The sequence below is a fragment of the Conger conger genome, chromosome 7, assembly GCF_963514075.1.
Source record: "Conger conger chromosome 7, fConCon1.1, whole genome shotgun sequence".
Lineage (NCBI taxonomy): Eukaryota > Metazoa > Chordata > Actinopteri > Anguilliformes > Congridae > Conger > Conger conger.
The window spans coordinates 7,481,186-7,496,822 of NC_083766.1; the positions used below are offsets into that span (position 1 = coordinate 7,481,186).

The 15,637-nt window shown below is 45.0% G+C and overlaps 1 protein-coding gene across 17 annotated transcripts in view; it reads right to left on the reverse strand.

The window, feature by feature from the left end:
• The window catches only part of LOC133132344 (pleckstrin homology-like domain family B member 1), a 90,887-nt gene extending 77,258 nt beyond the window's left edge, over window positions 1–13,629 (reverse strand). For 16 of the 17 annotated variants that reach the window (XM_061247722.1, XM_061247708.1, XM_061247711.1 and 13 more), the window contains exon 1: window positions 7,893–8,236. In XM_061247722.1, the coding sequence (XP_061103706.1) occupies window positions 7,893–7,985 (93 nt within the window). In that variant the 5' untranslated portion in view covers window positions 7,986–8,236. Of the gene's footprint in view, window positions 1–7,892; window positions 8,237–13,458 lie in introns of those variants that run through there. The other variant, XM_061247709.1, reaches the window with a different exon arrangement.
• Window positions 13,630–15,637: the final 2,008 nt, after the last annotated feature.

The window sequence follows — 15,637 nt, forward strand, 5'->3', positions numbered from 1 at the left end:
AATTAAATCTACACTCATTTAACATAACTCCATAAACCATAATTTTGCTTTACACTTTACCTTTCTGAAGTAATATATCAGTGATGTGAGTCCTTAAACTGGAAAAAAAAATTTTGAAAAAAGAAAAGAAAAACAAGGAGCTTTCTGAAAGATTGTGTTCAAATATTTACAGTGAGAGGCTGAATCCCTGTTTGTGAGCCACCTGGAAGATGACTGCGGCTGTTTGGACCAGATTAAACAGATTTGCTCTGTGCAAAGAAGGAGCTGATATGTGCTCGTTGGAGCCATTTTAACTATGCGTGTGGCATCCACCAACACAGCTCTTCACAATAACCTTTTTTCATCCATCACATCACTAATCACAGCACCTAGAAATGTGCTTCCTGTCGGATATTGCCCGCCAAATTGATAATTTACGATAACACTGATAACATTGCATCATTGATTACATTTTGAATCTCAAGACAGATTTTCATGGTCAGTGATGACCTGAGTTTGTTGTGCGTCAGCAGTTTGGTGCGTTGGAAAACAGTATCTGCATGCGTCATGCTGAGTCAGCATGCACGCGCACACACACACACACACACACGCACACGCACACGCACACGCACGCACGCACGCACGCACGCACGCACGCACGCACGCACACACACACACACACTCACACACACACACACACACACACACACACACGGGTGGGTCACTGTGCACACTGTTTAAATGCATATTCTCTCTCCTCTTTTTATTTTTTATTTATCGTCATATTGATTTTCTTTTTCTATTTGTCCTTATATTTTTGCTTCTTTTAGGCTTATTTTAGTGATATATTTACTTTGTTCTTGATCAGATTGCCCTGGTCTGTCTTTGCCTTGCTTCGTTTTGTCTTTGTTTTAAGAACTTGTATTTCATGAAGCTCCTTGTGCTGTTCAGTTCTGTAAAGTTCTGTAAACAAATAGATTATTGTGTTACCCAGAGTGCATCTGGGAAAAAACTTCTGTGTTTAAGAGGCTGATCTGATGACAGAGCATTACTGAATTTTGAATATGATTTAAGAATATTACACTGTGACTAATACTTGCTTCAGGGCTTCTAATACAGCAGACTGGATAGTAGTAAAAAAATATTAGTGAAATATAAATATTGTCTGTTAGTCATCATTTCTCTACACACTCATTAAAGACAGTTAGGAACAACCTGGTTCTTTGAAGTAACATTCAATACACTGCCTTTCTACATTCTCTATCAGTATCAGTAACAATTTCTACCTTTTCAACCAAGAAAGGCAGAAACAATGTTTGATGATTGGAATAACGATCATTTTCCGGGTGTACATAGGTATATTATATTCTCCAAACTATAGGTAATCATCAAAACTGACCAAAGCCTCTTGAGATATCTCCAATATGAATATTATTGGTTCTATGAAATAAATTGACAGTTGGCTGGCATTGGCATGATCTGCTTAACTGAGCTGTCTGGGTCTCAGTGAATCTGCAACAGAGCGCTGTTGATACAGTGACTCACAGCAATGCTCCACACTTTTCTGATCCTATAACCCCTAATGAGAAAGCCCCAAGATGGAGCTACACAACTTTGTATAAATCAGGACCACATGTCCTTGTTTTCTGCTGCCATGTCCTGAAAATCACTTGGTTGCATGTACCAATGATTTATTTTTATCAGTCTTATGAGGGCTGGGCACCATCGGGAGATATGTAGCCCAATTCAGCTGAAGGCCTTCTTGGACTTCAATCTGTGTATGTTGGTGGGCCATTTTCCTCCCAGTCCACCTTAATAATGAGGTGGAACAATGGCGAGAGAGCATCCCAAGGTGGCCATCCCAACAGCCAGTACAGTTTATATTTCCCTCAAGGGTCTTTCAGTGCGCTTGTTCCTGGTGATAGGTATGCACTTTGCACTTTGTTGTACGTCGCTCTGGTTAAGAGCGTCTGCCAAATGTCAATAATGCAATGTAATGTTGTGAAATTGAGAAAGCATTTCCTATAATCCCTGTCCACACCAGGCACCGGAGAAATGTATTATTCAAAGACTGGAAATCACTGCTATTCAGCGCAACAGTATGCACACAATGCACCATGGTGCATGGCTGTAAGTCCTAGCCAGAGGATGAGGGTGGAAACCACTGGTGACCGCTTGCTATTCCCAGGCAACATGCGTGATTATTCCGGAAGTTACCATGCGCCCCTCGGTGTTGCTAACAGCGGCAGAAATAGACATAGCAGAGCAGCTCCAGTGACCCTTCCCTTTTTAGACAGAATCTCAACAGCCCATTAGACCAGATTCCTCTCTCTGGGGGTGGTGGTGTGAGCTATATTGCAGGTGAGTAAGTACATATACCGTTTTGCTGAGGTGTTAAGGGCATGATCTTATGCATGGACAAAAAGAGAAAAGGTTTGAAGCTCTGTTGCTTTTCATATTTCTCTGGGTACACTTTCAGTGTCTGCAAAGCAATGGTACTCCAAGCACTCAGTCAACCGAGTGAACCCACAGCAAAATGTTCAGTGCAAAATTAGCTCTGATACAATACTGTTAACTCTAATAAAGTACACATGGTCCCTACTGGACTGATATAAACTAGAGATGATTTAATGGCTTCATATATGCATACTGATCACCTTCATAAATGAGAATAGTGTGGCCTTCATTGCCTGTGAAACAACACCATCTACTGAGCTGCTGGCTCTCTTGTGTCCTCTCTGTGCAGAATAACAAACGGAGCGTAAGAGTCACATGACGTAGTGCAGTCTATGCATTAATTCAGAGAAGCCTGCGATTGGCAGCATAGGATTCTCCCTGCCCATAACTGGGGTTCATGAAGCGGCGTCATCTGGTCACAAACTGAAACCTTATTGCCAAGATGGCTCTCCCGACTGGGCGACAAACCTGCTCCCCATTTCCAGAAGTAGTGGCCGGGGGCCAGGAAGAGGTCTTTTTCTAATGCGACGCACTTGACTCGACCTGCAAACAAGCAAGCCGGATGCAAGTGTCACACGTTTTCTGAGGCTTGTTCTCAAGATTTCAGATCGTGAAGCAAAGTACAGCAATTAAAAGAAGATAAAGGCAATAATAACACGGAGCCGTTTAGTTTCTCTAAATACATATAATGATCAGAGGGTGACTCATTCCAACCACCACCAATAAGTAACACCCACACAGGCAATGCAAGGACGTGCCACCAGCACACAATGCCTCCCTTGTTAGCTGACTCTGAGTAGTAAATGTGTACTTACTCTTGGAGACTGCACTGCTCAGTTAACGGCACGTGGTTCAACTTCTACTTTCCGCTGTCTTACACAATGGGAAGCTGGAATCTGGGCGGCGTAAGAGCAGGTCCACCATTGCAGGGGAGGCCTGTAGCGTAGTGGTTAAGGTGCATGACTGGGACCCGCAAGGTCGGCGGTTCGATTCCCGGCGTAACCATTAGCCATAAAGATTCCCTTCTGCATTGCTCCAGGGGAGGATTGTCTCCTGCTTAGTCTAATAAACTGTACGTCGCTCTGGATTAGAGCGTCTGCCAAATGCCATTAATGTAATGTAATGACGGCAAAGCGATCTGGGTTCACGAGACCCCCCCCCCCCCCCCCCCCCACCGTGGTTCACAGCCTGACGATGAGCCACCGGTAACAGCGCAAAAAGGCCGGGCCTCCCTGTCATTAGCTAACGACCTCAGGTCCCGCCCACCCTCTGAAAGACAAAAGTCGAGCGCGATCAAAGGCTTTCCTGCTTGCACGTCATCAGCCCTCGAGCTCCATTGAAATGCACAGGTTCGGCCATTTATTACAGGACAGGGAGAACAAAGAGACGCTTTCAATTACAGAGTGATCTAAGAGAGTAGAGACTAATGACAGGACCATGGAGCCCATCTGGTCTGTCCATGGTCTCACCACCACGGGCCAGCTTACATCAACACGTATAAAACATTGTCCCGTTGAATAGTGTGTCACTAGTCCAGGAAACATGTTTGAAACATGGAAATAAAAGTGTAACTTGTTCACCTTAAGAGCTTTTGCGGTAGCTCTCGTTCACAAAGCAGGCTGTCCACGAGGTATAATTTATTGGGGGAACCTTTTTAGGGAATATCATTCATCACCGCACTTACGAATGACAAAGGTACTGGATGCCAAGCAACTACACCCCCCCCCCCCCCCAGCTACCCCCACCCCATATATACAAGCACATGCTTTTGAAATGATAACTACGCCCCTGGTTGACTGCACACGAGCGTGGAACAGGTGCCATGTTGACACAGCCATTCTGAGGGGCAGGAAAATCAAACAGTAAAGATTTTGGGTGTGCAGTGCCCTGCCCGGTCATTCCTGTTTATGACCGTGCGCAGTGGAAAGGTCTGATTTGTGCCGGAGGGCTAAAAGAGGAGAGGCCCCGCACAGTGTGAGTCCCTGGTAGAGTTTCGTTGGGCACTTCCTGCACAGACGGCTCATTGTGACTGGAACAAAAGGTGCTTTCCCTATTGGAATTGTTTTTACAATATTTTTTCGGGCAGAGGGGACCAAGGCGTGGTGACGGTGCTGACGTGGTGTTGCTATTTAGCACTTTCAGCCGGTTTGTGTGTTCAGCTGCAGATGAAGAGTCTTCCTGTGACTCGTGTCTGTGAGAGCTTGGTTTGAGAAGCACGGCGTGACGAGAAGCGGTGGCGTACGTCACGTGCTTCGGAACGAGAGCGCACGCTTTTCTGCCCTCTCCTGAATCACAACATGCCCTGATTGGGCATTACAAATTGGGCAAGGGGAAAAGGTGCTGACTTCCTGTATTAATATCCAGTGCAATACAATCACCATTTTAACTGACAATAATACAAAAAGATTACACCTAATATTAAGCCAGTGCCTTTGAGATTCTCAATGAGTTATCGTACTGCCCACTAGAGGAGGCTTTGGTACTGGTCATTTGCAGACCACCTCTTTGGACTTGCTCAGAAGTGAACATGAATGGAAACACCATGTCAGACCTTTTAGCTCCGTTGCTTAGAAATGACTTACTAAACATCAAAACAATGTTTTGAGCACTCAGATGTTTTTGCCTGATTGATTAGCTGGAATGTTCCTAGGGTGTAAATATTAAACATTTTAAGAGAGAGAGAAACAAAAAGCATCCTGTTAATTATTATGGAAGCATTAAGCATTATGAGACCGAGCAACAGCGGTGGTTTTCTGGAACAAACTGTGAGAAAATGGAAAGAGAGAGACCTGTTTGGGGGGGGGGGGGGGCAGAAAAGGAGGGAGTGAGGAACAGATGACGAACAGGCAAAAAGAGACGTTAACTATGGGGTGGGCCACAGGATGTTTGTGTGTCTATACGTGAGCTCCCCGTGAGGCCTAGAAAGCAGGGGTGTTTCCTGTGGGCTGAGGCCTAGGCTAGGACAGGCCTCTCTGGGTAATGAAAATGGCCACTCCCCCAGCCCCCATGTTGGAAAAAAAAAAAAGAAGAAGAAACTTCTTCTCTTTGTCAGCACTCCAGGAAATGGGTCCAAGGGATCCTGACAGGTTGACAAGAACTCCAAAGGAGACTAAAACCACAAACAAACTGGCAGGCGGCCGGACAGGGACCCGAAGCACAATGATCTCTTCATTCAGTGAATGGACACAACAAGCCTTCCTATGGTTCCTGGGTCATGGATCAACATGATTCTGACTAATCGGGAATCACAATGGAACTGTTTTTGGGGGATTTTTTCGGTCCACCCACGTCGCGTTCGCACATACAGACGGGCTGAAAAACCAAGCGCTGACCTCACAACAAATCAATTGTAGCTACGGAACAAGAGACCGCATCGAGCTTTCGCAGGAAGACAAGTTACACAAAGAGCTCCTCCTTTGGGGCGAACAAACCATAGGCAGTTTGGCTGGTATCGAAAGAGAATTTAAGCCACTTCTTGGGGGATCAAAGTCACACACACAGCAGAGCGGTTCACATTTACAATTGAGATGTAGGTATGCCGCGGTCACTTTTTATCCAGAGTGACTTATGAGGATTAATTATACATTCATACAGCTGGCTATTTAATGAAAGAATTCAGGTTACTTGCTCAAAGGTACAACAGTTGCATCCTATATTAAGACCGTAGCACCCAAATCTTTTAGTTCCAAGCCGAGTGCAGGTCCATTCAGCACACCCACCTGACTGTCGTAAAAAATCCTGAATGGCTTGAACTGGTAGCCCTGAGCACTATGATTGGGGACGACACAAAAACAAGTATCCCCAACAAAAATGTACCCCCTCCCCTTGAGAGTGTGAAGCTTGAGCAATAATGAGAGCACTATAAAATGCATAATTTGTTTGGGTAAAGTTCCCTGGTATCCCCGAGAGACGATATCTTACATTTCACAATATTTGGATCTTTTTTTTTGCCACATGTTCAAACTTTTAGCTGCTCTGGGGAAAAATGAACACATTCCTGAAAAACTAAACATTAACCAAAGTGGTTGTATTAATGTGTGACTGCTTTAGGTTAGTCCAAACAGACACAAATCATCCTTGAAGCATCCACAAAGAGCTAAGAAGCCTGCACTGTGCTGCTTAGAAACCAGAAACAATTCCAGGCCTTGAGCTTAACTGATGTGCGCTTCTTGGGTTCGACTGAGTAAAAATGTCGCCTCGGTTCCAAGCGTTTCCGCAAAACACACAGCCATCATAAAATCACAGTGTTGCTTGTTCCCCAGTTTACTGCATAAAACATGAGCGTTCAAGCCAGCTATTGTAAAATACCCAGCTCCCAGGCTTGAAAACCACTCTGTGGGGTGAGTCATTCTTTCTCTGGCCACAATTTTTACGCAGTATCGACAATGGAACAGGCGCTGGCAACACATTGTACAAGAGCGTGAGGATGTTTGCGTCGGGGGGCTTGGGGTGAGCGGGGGAAGCCATGAGCGCAATATTCCAGCAGCAAGTTTTGCTCAAATGTTCCGTTGTCTTTGGCTGTTTCTTTCCCAAAGACGCAGAACTCAACAGGAATTCCAGCCCACGGCAGCACAAAGAATTCTTTTCAGCGGCAGTAATCCCAACAGAGGCGTGTGGGGGTGGAGGGGGGGGGTCTGGGCTGCTACCCAGAATCCTCTTCTCCTCCACTGAGGACTAATCTGCTGCCCACGACATACTTGGACACATGGCCTGGACTGCGAAAGACCAATCGCTGTGCCTAATAGTCTGAAACATCACCCAGATGGCAATTCACCCCAAACCTATCCGAGCTCTAGAGAGAATAACCAGGAATGGTCATCAGTCCCTCATACTTAATATTTTATATCAACCTGCCCTGGGACTGCAGATGGAAATGAGCTGGGAGCTAAAATCTCCTCTCATTAATTGAAGGTAATTTTTTTTGTACATAGTCCCTGACAAATAAACAAACAAGCAACAGCATGCTTACATTAAATGCTTACATTAATTTATAAAATTAAAGTTGGAGATGAAGTAATAACATTGATTTTGAGTCTATTTTTATCATTATTTTTTGTTTTTTTGTTCTGGTAGTACCGTTTCATAATATATTGTAATCTCGCTGCTATCTCAAAATGTATTTATGTATTTATTGATCATTACAATTTATTTTGTCAAGTAAATTTTTTGGTCTCATATAACAAGCCCATTTCTTTCTTATTGTGGACATCAATGACATTATTATTATTGACACTGAAGCAACTGAATTAGATACTGAAGTCCCACCATAATGTAATTGGAGTAGTTTAAGTGTAACTGAAAGGTAGTATAAAGTTACATGCAAGGACACGCGTGAATCTCTTACCCACCCCCATGCAAAAAACACCAGCCAAACCTTACACCAGTGATAAAAACACAAGCACCTCAGCAAAAATCCTCCTCATCTTTTGCCCAATTCTCTAACTCTTTCCCTTTACCTTTCTGATGATGAGAATCTTGGTTTTGAGAAAGGAGGGCGGGAGCCGTCTCCCACTGGTGTCCAGCTGGGCAGGACAGAGGGGTGTGCCCATCTCATGTGTCACTCTCCTCCAGGTAAGAGCATGACACCCATGACTGGCACAGCCAGCGATCTGATGACAGCTGGGATCCCGCGGTTTTCCGTGGCGTGGAGCAGAATCCAGATGCGGGGGGAAAAAGGCGACTCACTCTGCTGGCATTAGAGGGGCTCCAGTGTGAGCAGCGGCAAGTAGCCAATCCCAGCAGCCCTCTTAGTGTCAGGTGACCGTGGGTGAAGATGCCAGGCGGTTACCAAAGACACTCTTCTTCTTCTTTGGTTGTGCGGTTTGCAAGTGAAGAGGCAGCGACCAAAGGTCTGTGCTTAAATCTGAGGAGGTCCAAAACATTAATCTCCCACTTCTTTCACAATCCCAGACGCTGAGGCTGAGAGAACGCCAAGTTTTTTTAGAAGCACCACAGCCAAAATCAGCCAAGCAGCAAGTGGGGGGCAGGGGGAGACAACTTCAAGCATAAAATAAAAGTTTTATTTCAACCGACTCTTCACGCTGTCTGATAGCAGTGCCCTGGTAAAACGTGCCCCAGCAGTCTCCTGTTTCTAGCTCCTTGCCACTGGTCTTCCGGTCACCTTCCCATGACAACTACCAATATTTCCAATTCAATTCAATTAAAATGTATTGTTATTTGTACTTTAACAATACAAGATTGTCATAAAGCAGGTTTGAAAAAAAAACCCAGACCTGAGACCCCCTCAGGATAAGCCTAGGGCGACAGTGACAAGGGGAAAAACTCCCCGACTAACAGGAAGAAACCTTGAGCAGAACTGGGCTCAGAGGGGGAGCCCATCTGCTTCTGGTCAGCACTGGGCAAACAGTGAGTTTAACAGTAGTGTTGATATGTAATACATAAAAAAATGTAATTACATGAAATGAAATGAATGCATGAAATCAATAATTATGAAAATAATAATTATGCAGATGACAGATATAGATGATTATCCGGGAAGGCCCGGTTCTTTGCACAAGGAGGGCATGTTTAGTTGAATCTTTAGAAGCTGGTGTCACCACAAAGTGTCTTTCAGAACTCTTGCTGTCCAGTCTCTGAGAGAGAGGGGTGTGTGTGTGTGTGTGTGTGTGTGTGTGTGTGTGCAAGCATGTTACATTACATTACATTATGTGGTATTTAGCAGACGCTCTTATCCAGAGCGACGTACAACAAAGTGCAAATCAATCACATGTGCACAGAGAAAGCAGTGGAACCTCTGGAAATCGGTCCAATGACCTCCTCTCTGCTGCAGATTGCTCCAGCTCTCTTTTCCATCTACTGACCATAAATCTGTCTCTCCGTGCCTCTATCTCTCCCTCTCTCTCTCTCTCTCTCTCTCTCTCTCGCTCTCTCTCTATCTGTCTCCTAGATGTGTACAGTGTACAATGGAAGCTTTATCCAGTGTGTCCACATCAATGGCCTGTGGACAACTGTGACTTTGAAGGAGAGCTCTGATGCTCAGCTCCCCATTCTGCAAATGGTGAAGACGTCCTCCTGACACTGTCAGTCACAGATGCGCTGCTATGGAAACACATCTGGGAGCAACAGCAGTGTGTCTAGACTCTAGACTGATAGGGGTCGCGATACAGCCACCGATGACAGAAGCCCTCCTCAGCTGACTGCTGTCCAGCTGCGTTTCAACTGCGGTAGAAGCAAAATCAAAGTCCCCTAAAACATTTTTGGCATGGAGTGAAAGTAAAGGAAATCCGTTGCCATCAAACACTGGAACTGTGCCAAAAAAGACCGGAAATTAATGAACCACCTCTTTAAAAAAAAAAAAACCCAAAAAAAACAATCTCTTGTAATGAAAAGAGTTTTTTATTGGAAAAATATTATAGGACAGCAGAGACAGGAAATAAATGGAAGAAACAGCCATCCATATCTGTGTACTTGAACAGCCACAGAGAGACAGACAAACAGAGAGACAGACAGAGAGACAGCCATCCATATCTGTGTACTTGAACAGCCACAGAGAGACAGACAGAGAGACAGAGAGAGAGATAGACAGACAGAGGGACAGAGAGACAGACAGACAGAGAGACAGAGAGAGAGACAGACAGACAGAGAGACAGAGAGAGACTGATAGACAGAGAGACAGACAAAGAGACAGGGAGAGAGACAAACAGACAGAGAGACAGAGAGAGAGACAGAGAGACAGAGAGACAGTGAGACAGAGAGAGACAGACAGAAAGAGAGACAGACAGACAGAGAGACAGAGAGAGAGACAGACCGAAAGAGAGACAGGCAGACAGAGAGACAGAGAAACAGAGAGAGACAGACAGACAGAGAGACAGAGAGAGAGACAGACAGACAGAGAGACCGAGAGAGACTGATAGACAGAGAGACAGACAAAGAGACAGAGAGAGAGACAAACAGACAGAGAGACAGAGAGAGAGACAGAGAGACAGTGAGACAGAGAGAGACAGACAGAAAGAGAGACAGAGAGACAGAGAAACAGAGAGAGAGACAGACAGACAGAGAGACAGAGAGAGAGACAGACGGAAAGAGAAACAGACAGAGAGACAGACAGCGACAGGCTGTGCCAGCTGTGGGCTGCCGTCGCTGCAACTTTAGAAAGGCTCAGCTGGCTCGAATAGCTTTGTGTGAGAAACACACAGACACACACACACACACACACACACACACACAAACACACACACACACACACAAACACACACACTTCCATGTTCAGCCAGGGAAACCATTCATTAAAAAATATGTTACAAACAAACCAGACCTTTTCTTTTCCACAGAGACCACAGAGATTCACATAGAAAAGTATCAAATTAACCGAGTTTTCTGCCAATAGAGTTTGGCCTATAATCACCTCATACCTCTATAAATCCCAGTCCTGGCATCCATTCGTATGATCAGATCTTTCCACTGAACACAGTACAAGTGGCATGATGAGAGACGCAGTAACCAAAAACCGTTGAGTGAGACACATGCACTTATTGCACTGGATCAGGCCGGCCTGTAGCGTGGTGGTTAAGGCCCATGACCGGGACCCGCAAGGTCAGTGGTCCAATCCCCGGTGTAGCCACAATAAGATCCGCACAGCCGTTGGGCCCTTGAGCAAGGCCCTTAACCCTGCATTGCTTAGTCTAATCCACTGTACGTCGCTCTGGATAAGAGCGTCTGCCAATCGGCATTAATGTCATGTATAATGTAATGTAATGGATTGCAGCACTGTCTCGCATGCCCCACAATGAGACATATGATTGGACACAGCGTCACCCAAAGGAAGAAGGGTCATTTCACCAGCCCCACCCACACCCAGCAGCGACTCTCCCGGCTGACTCAGGTCCCATCTTCTGCCTGCATCAGCTGCTCCAGCTGCAAAGCCTTCTGGTGCCACTGCTGAGCTAGGTCAGATACTCTGCCGTCTGCACATCTCCGACATTAAATCAATGGGAAGAATAGAAAGCAGGCGGTAATTGTGTATTCCCTTGCTCCCTGATTCATTCACATCGAGTTTTAACCTTCTCTCACCATCTTACTCCTCTGCTGTTCCCAGTCCTCTGTAAGCTGGTGAAGATACACCTTCAGCAGCAAACAGCACACAAACTCTGTTGTGCTTAAACCAACAAAAGAATTGCCAATGCGCCCTACCCTTTCTAGGTTTTAGCAACAGTCATTGGGTTTGGGCCTCGTATTGCTGCACCATGTTGTTCTTGCATACTATCCCGCACTCTCAGGGATGACTGCCACAAACAGTTCTTAAAAAGACTGAGCACCCCAGCCATGGAGGAGATAAACACACACACGGTGTAAGAAACGGTGAATTAAGAAGGAAGAGAGTGTGAATTTGCAGTGAGTGGGGTTTTTTAATGGAGGGAGGCAGCCCGGTTTTGTGTGTGACGGTCTGTTACACAGGAAACTGGGGAGGATCTGGGCTGGTGGGGAGAGAGGCAGCCCTGGCACAGGAGTGAAAGGCCGAGTGTCTCCAGAGTTGTCCCCTCAGCTTTGGGAATAAAGGCAGAGCCTGCAGGGAACAAAGGTCCCATTATGGAGGCTGAGGTCACCGGGACGCTCATACGCAGCTGGGCCTCGAAAGTTCATCCGATCACAGAACGCACCCTCCTCTCTCTGTCTTTCTCGCTCTCGCTCTCACTCTGTCTCTCTCCCTCTCACTCTCTCCCTCTGCGTCTCACTCTCTCCCTCTCTGTCCCTCTCTCCCTCTCACTCTTTCCCTCTCAATAGTGATCTCTGCTCTGGGGCGTAGTGAGACACTGACATGCAGAGAGAGAGAGAGAGAGAGAGAGAGAGAGAGAGATAGAGAGAGAAGGAGAGGGAGAGTTACCGATGTGTTCCTCTCTGTTGTTTTGTCAGCCCAGCCCTCAATATGAGCCCATCAAAGACATGTCAACACAAAGCACAAGCAGTGCAGCAATACTAGAAGCAGAGACTCAATTCAATACCAAAGCATGTAAAATCTGCCGTTTTAATATGCATTCTAAAATACGTTTTGATATGATTCTCTATCTATTTAAACAATATTTGCTTCTATGTATGCACGATAATGGTTTAGATTTTTTGTGAATGCATACGTACATACGTATTTACACCCACATGTGTAAATATGAGTGTAAGGGATATTATGCATTAGAGGCTCTACCTGTGCCAATATGCTAGCATTACACCCAGGGCCATGGTGTTTGGCCGACCTCTGACCCTGAAGATAGCACCACAGCACCTCTATGCATTATGAGAATCATCAAACTTACTTAAGAGCACCACACGTCCGTACTGCCATCTCCAGTTCAAAGCAGACTGTGATACGTGTCTGTAGGTACAGACGGCGATATGTGTCTGTAGATACAGACTTTGATACGTGTCTGTAGATACAGACCTTGATACGTGTCTGTAGGTACAGACTTTGATACGTGTCTGTAGATACAGACTGTGATTGTGTCTCTAGGTACAGACAGTGATATGTGTCTGTAGGTACAGTCATTGGTTTGTTTTTATCCGCCTCCATACTCTGGGATTATTGCATGTCGTGAATGTCTTTATTGACAGATGGCATGCGTGCCTTGCCAGAGATGAGTGCTTATTTCAAAAATGATAGGTCAAAAAATTAATTACAGTAGACTGTTGACTCAAGATTGACTTTTTGAAATTGCAAAGAAATACTCAATTAATATTCATCTGATCCTGTCAGACACACGCTCAGAAATGCAGCGGGGCTACATTTTTGTTCTTCAAGGATCACATTTCCCAAATGTACCCGAAAAGTAGAGTAATGTTCTCTTAGGGTGTTTTCCAAGCAAAAAAGGTACTATTTAATTATATATTGCTGGTATAAGCTTATGTGCCTATAGGGTACCGCCCCGACAACAAGCATTTGAGTGCATGGACTGATTTCATTCTTACCCATCACAATAACACTATTTGGCACTATTTGACATTGACTAAGTGTGACCAGCCGATGGTGCTGTTTGACACAAAAGAGCTAATCCTGTGTGCAAATGCACCACTTACCTGCAGATATGCATTTAATCCTTGTTGAAAAGAGAGGGTGCATGGCTACCATTAGCCATCGCTGACGGAGGAAACAAGCGGGACGATATCCCACAGGAGGTTTTCTGGTCACTCTCTCGCTATCCGGCAAATCTCTTCTCAGAACATTCCACACTGGGGACAGTGCAAGAGTTCAGTGGAGACCACCAGATGTGACTCACAACCAGAAATGTTCCTCGCATCCTCTAACCCTCTCCCCTCTCTCTCTTCCTTTCTAGCCCCCCCCTTTTTATGCCTCTCTCTCTCTCTCTCTCTCTCTCTCTCACTCACTCACACACTCTCTCTCTCATAATGTAGTCTTTATTCCCAGCTGAAGAGGTCCTCAGTTGTTCTGAAGCAACAAGCAGCTCAAAACCTATGCCGGCAGATGTTTTGTTTTTTTTCCGCTTTAGACAAAGACGCAAAAAAAGAACATTTTTGTCTGCGGATCCTGAATTATCAGATGAAACTATCTGCAAAAGGCTTCCTGGACAAGTGCCACAGGTCCTGGTCGGTCCCTCAGGATGACTTACATATGTCTTCAATGTGGCTTCGCTGCTATTTATTTCTCAATCTTTATTGAGAAAACTATGAAGTGTTCATGCCGTGTCTGTTTCTCCTTAATCTGTTTATCTGCTCCAAATTCAGCCCTTAGGCATAAAACTTATTTTCTCACCCTCCTGCAGTCCCTTGGTCCCCCAAGCACTCTCTCTCTCTCTCTCTCTCTCTCTCTCTCTCTCTCTCACTCTCTCTCTCTCTCTCTCTCTCTCTCTCTCTCTCTCTCTCTCCATCTAAATGAACATTACAGCAAACCAGAAATAAATTGATGGGTCTATGGTGGCATTTAAGATGATAAATAAATAAAGCGACAGAAAATACCATTAGGGCACATCCTTTGGATTATTATTATTACACTACTATTATATTTTTCCATAAAAGGGCAAAAATAATCATAATAATAACAACCAATGTCAACACAAACAACCAAACAACCCCCAAATAAGGACAGGATGCCAACAGGATGCTGTACTGTACCTCAACAATTATCATTTAAAAATGATGATTATTATTATTATTATTATTATTATTATTATTATTATTATTATTATTATTATTATTATAAGACTGAATTGTATGCAGGAATTTAGTTTGGATTATGTGCAATGGCAGAACTTGTACTTGCTGTATTTTTCTGTGGAGTACGAATTCTCTTTCGGCGCGTCTGTGCCGGGATAGCAGCAGTCTGACAGCGCAGGGGGGGGGGGGGGGGGGGGGGGGTGGGGGACCGCTGGTCCCTCCGTTTCAGGAAATAAGCCCTCCTCAGCATGGGAGCTTTCAATCATATCTGCACTTCTCCCGAAGCCAAGCAGAGCTTCATCAGCAGGCTGCCGCGAAACGGACCGCTGCTGCTTCTCTTTCATCTTTAACAGGAAGCGCATTCCTCCACCACGCACCCTGCCCCCGCGCCACCTAAAATTTTAACAGCCCTGCGACCTCCAGGGGCCCAAAAAATGTACATATCTGTAAAAAAAATGTTTTTAAGTGTAAGGTAAAAACAACTGGCTGGTCTGAGCCAATGTAACTACGGAAAAGGCAAGCTTGTATCTGGAGGGGTTATGGTCAGTAACTGAGATGAATGACGGTATGGAACGCAGATGAATGTAGACGTGATATTAATTCAGATAATACCGTTTAAAGAGGATTTTTCTCCTTCTTAGTGCGCACACATTCACTCTGCACTACATTCACTTCTGAGATGAGAGCTGGAAGCAGACTGTCAGCTCTCACTGCCAAAATCTAAATTGTTCCATACTTCTGTTCACATGGACTGCATAGACCCTTGAGTTACCTTATGTCGCTATAGGGCTTTGTGTTGTTTCAGAGTCAGCCCTTTGAAGTATGTAGAAATCCCCATGCCCTCCTCAGTGTTTTATATAGTTCCTGCTCCCTGGTGGATATGTACAAACACAAACTCACGAGTGTATGCACAATGCTGTGTGTGTGTGTGTGTGTGTGTGTGTGTGTGTGTGTGTATACGTGTGTGTCAGTGATTTTGTGTTTTTATGTGTAAGTGCCTATGTGCATGATGTAGCCATGGCAACCCAAGAAAGGATTAAGATTTTTTTTTTTTTTTTTTGGAAGCAGCAGAGAGGATGCCGCC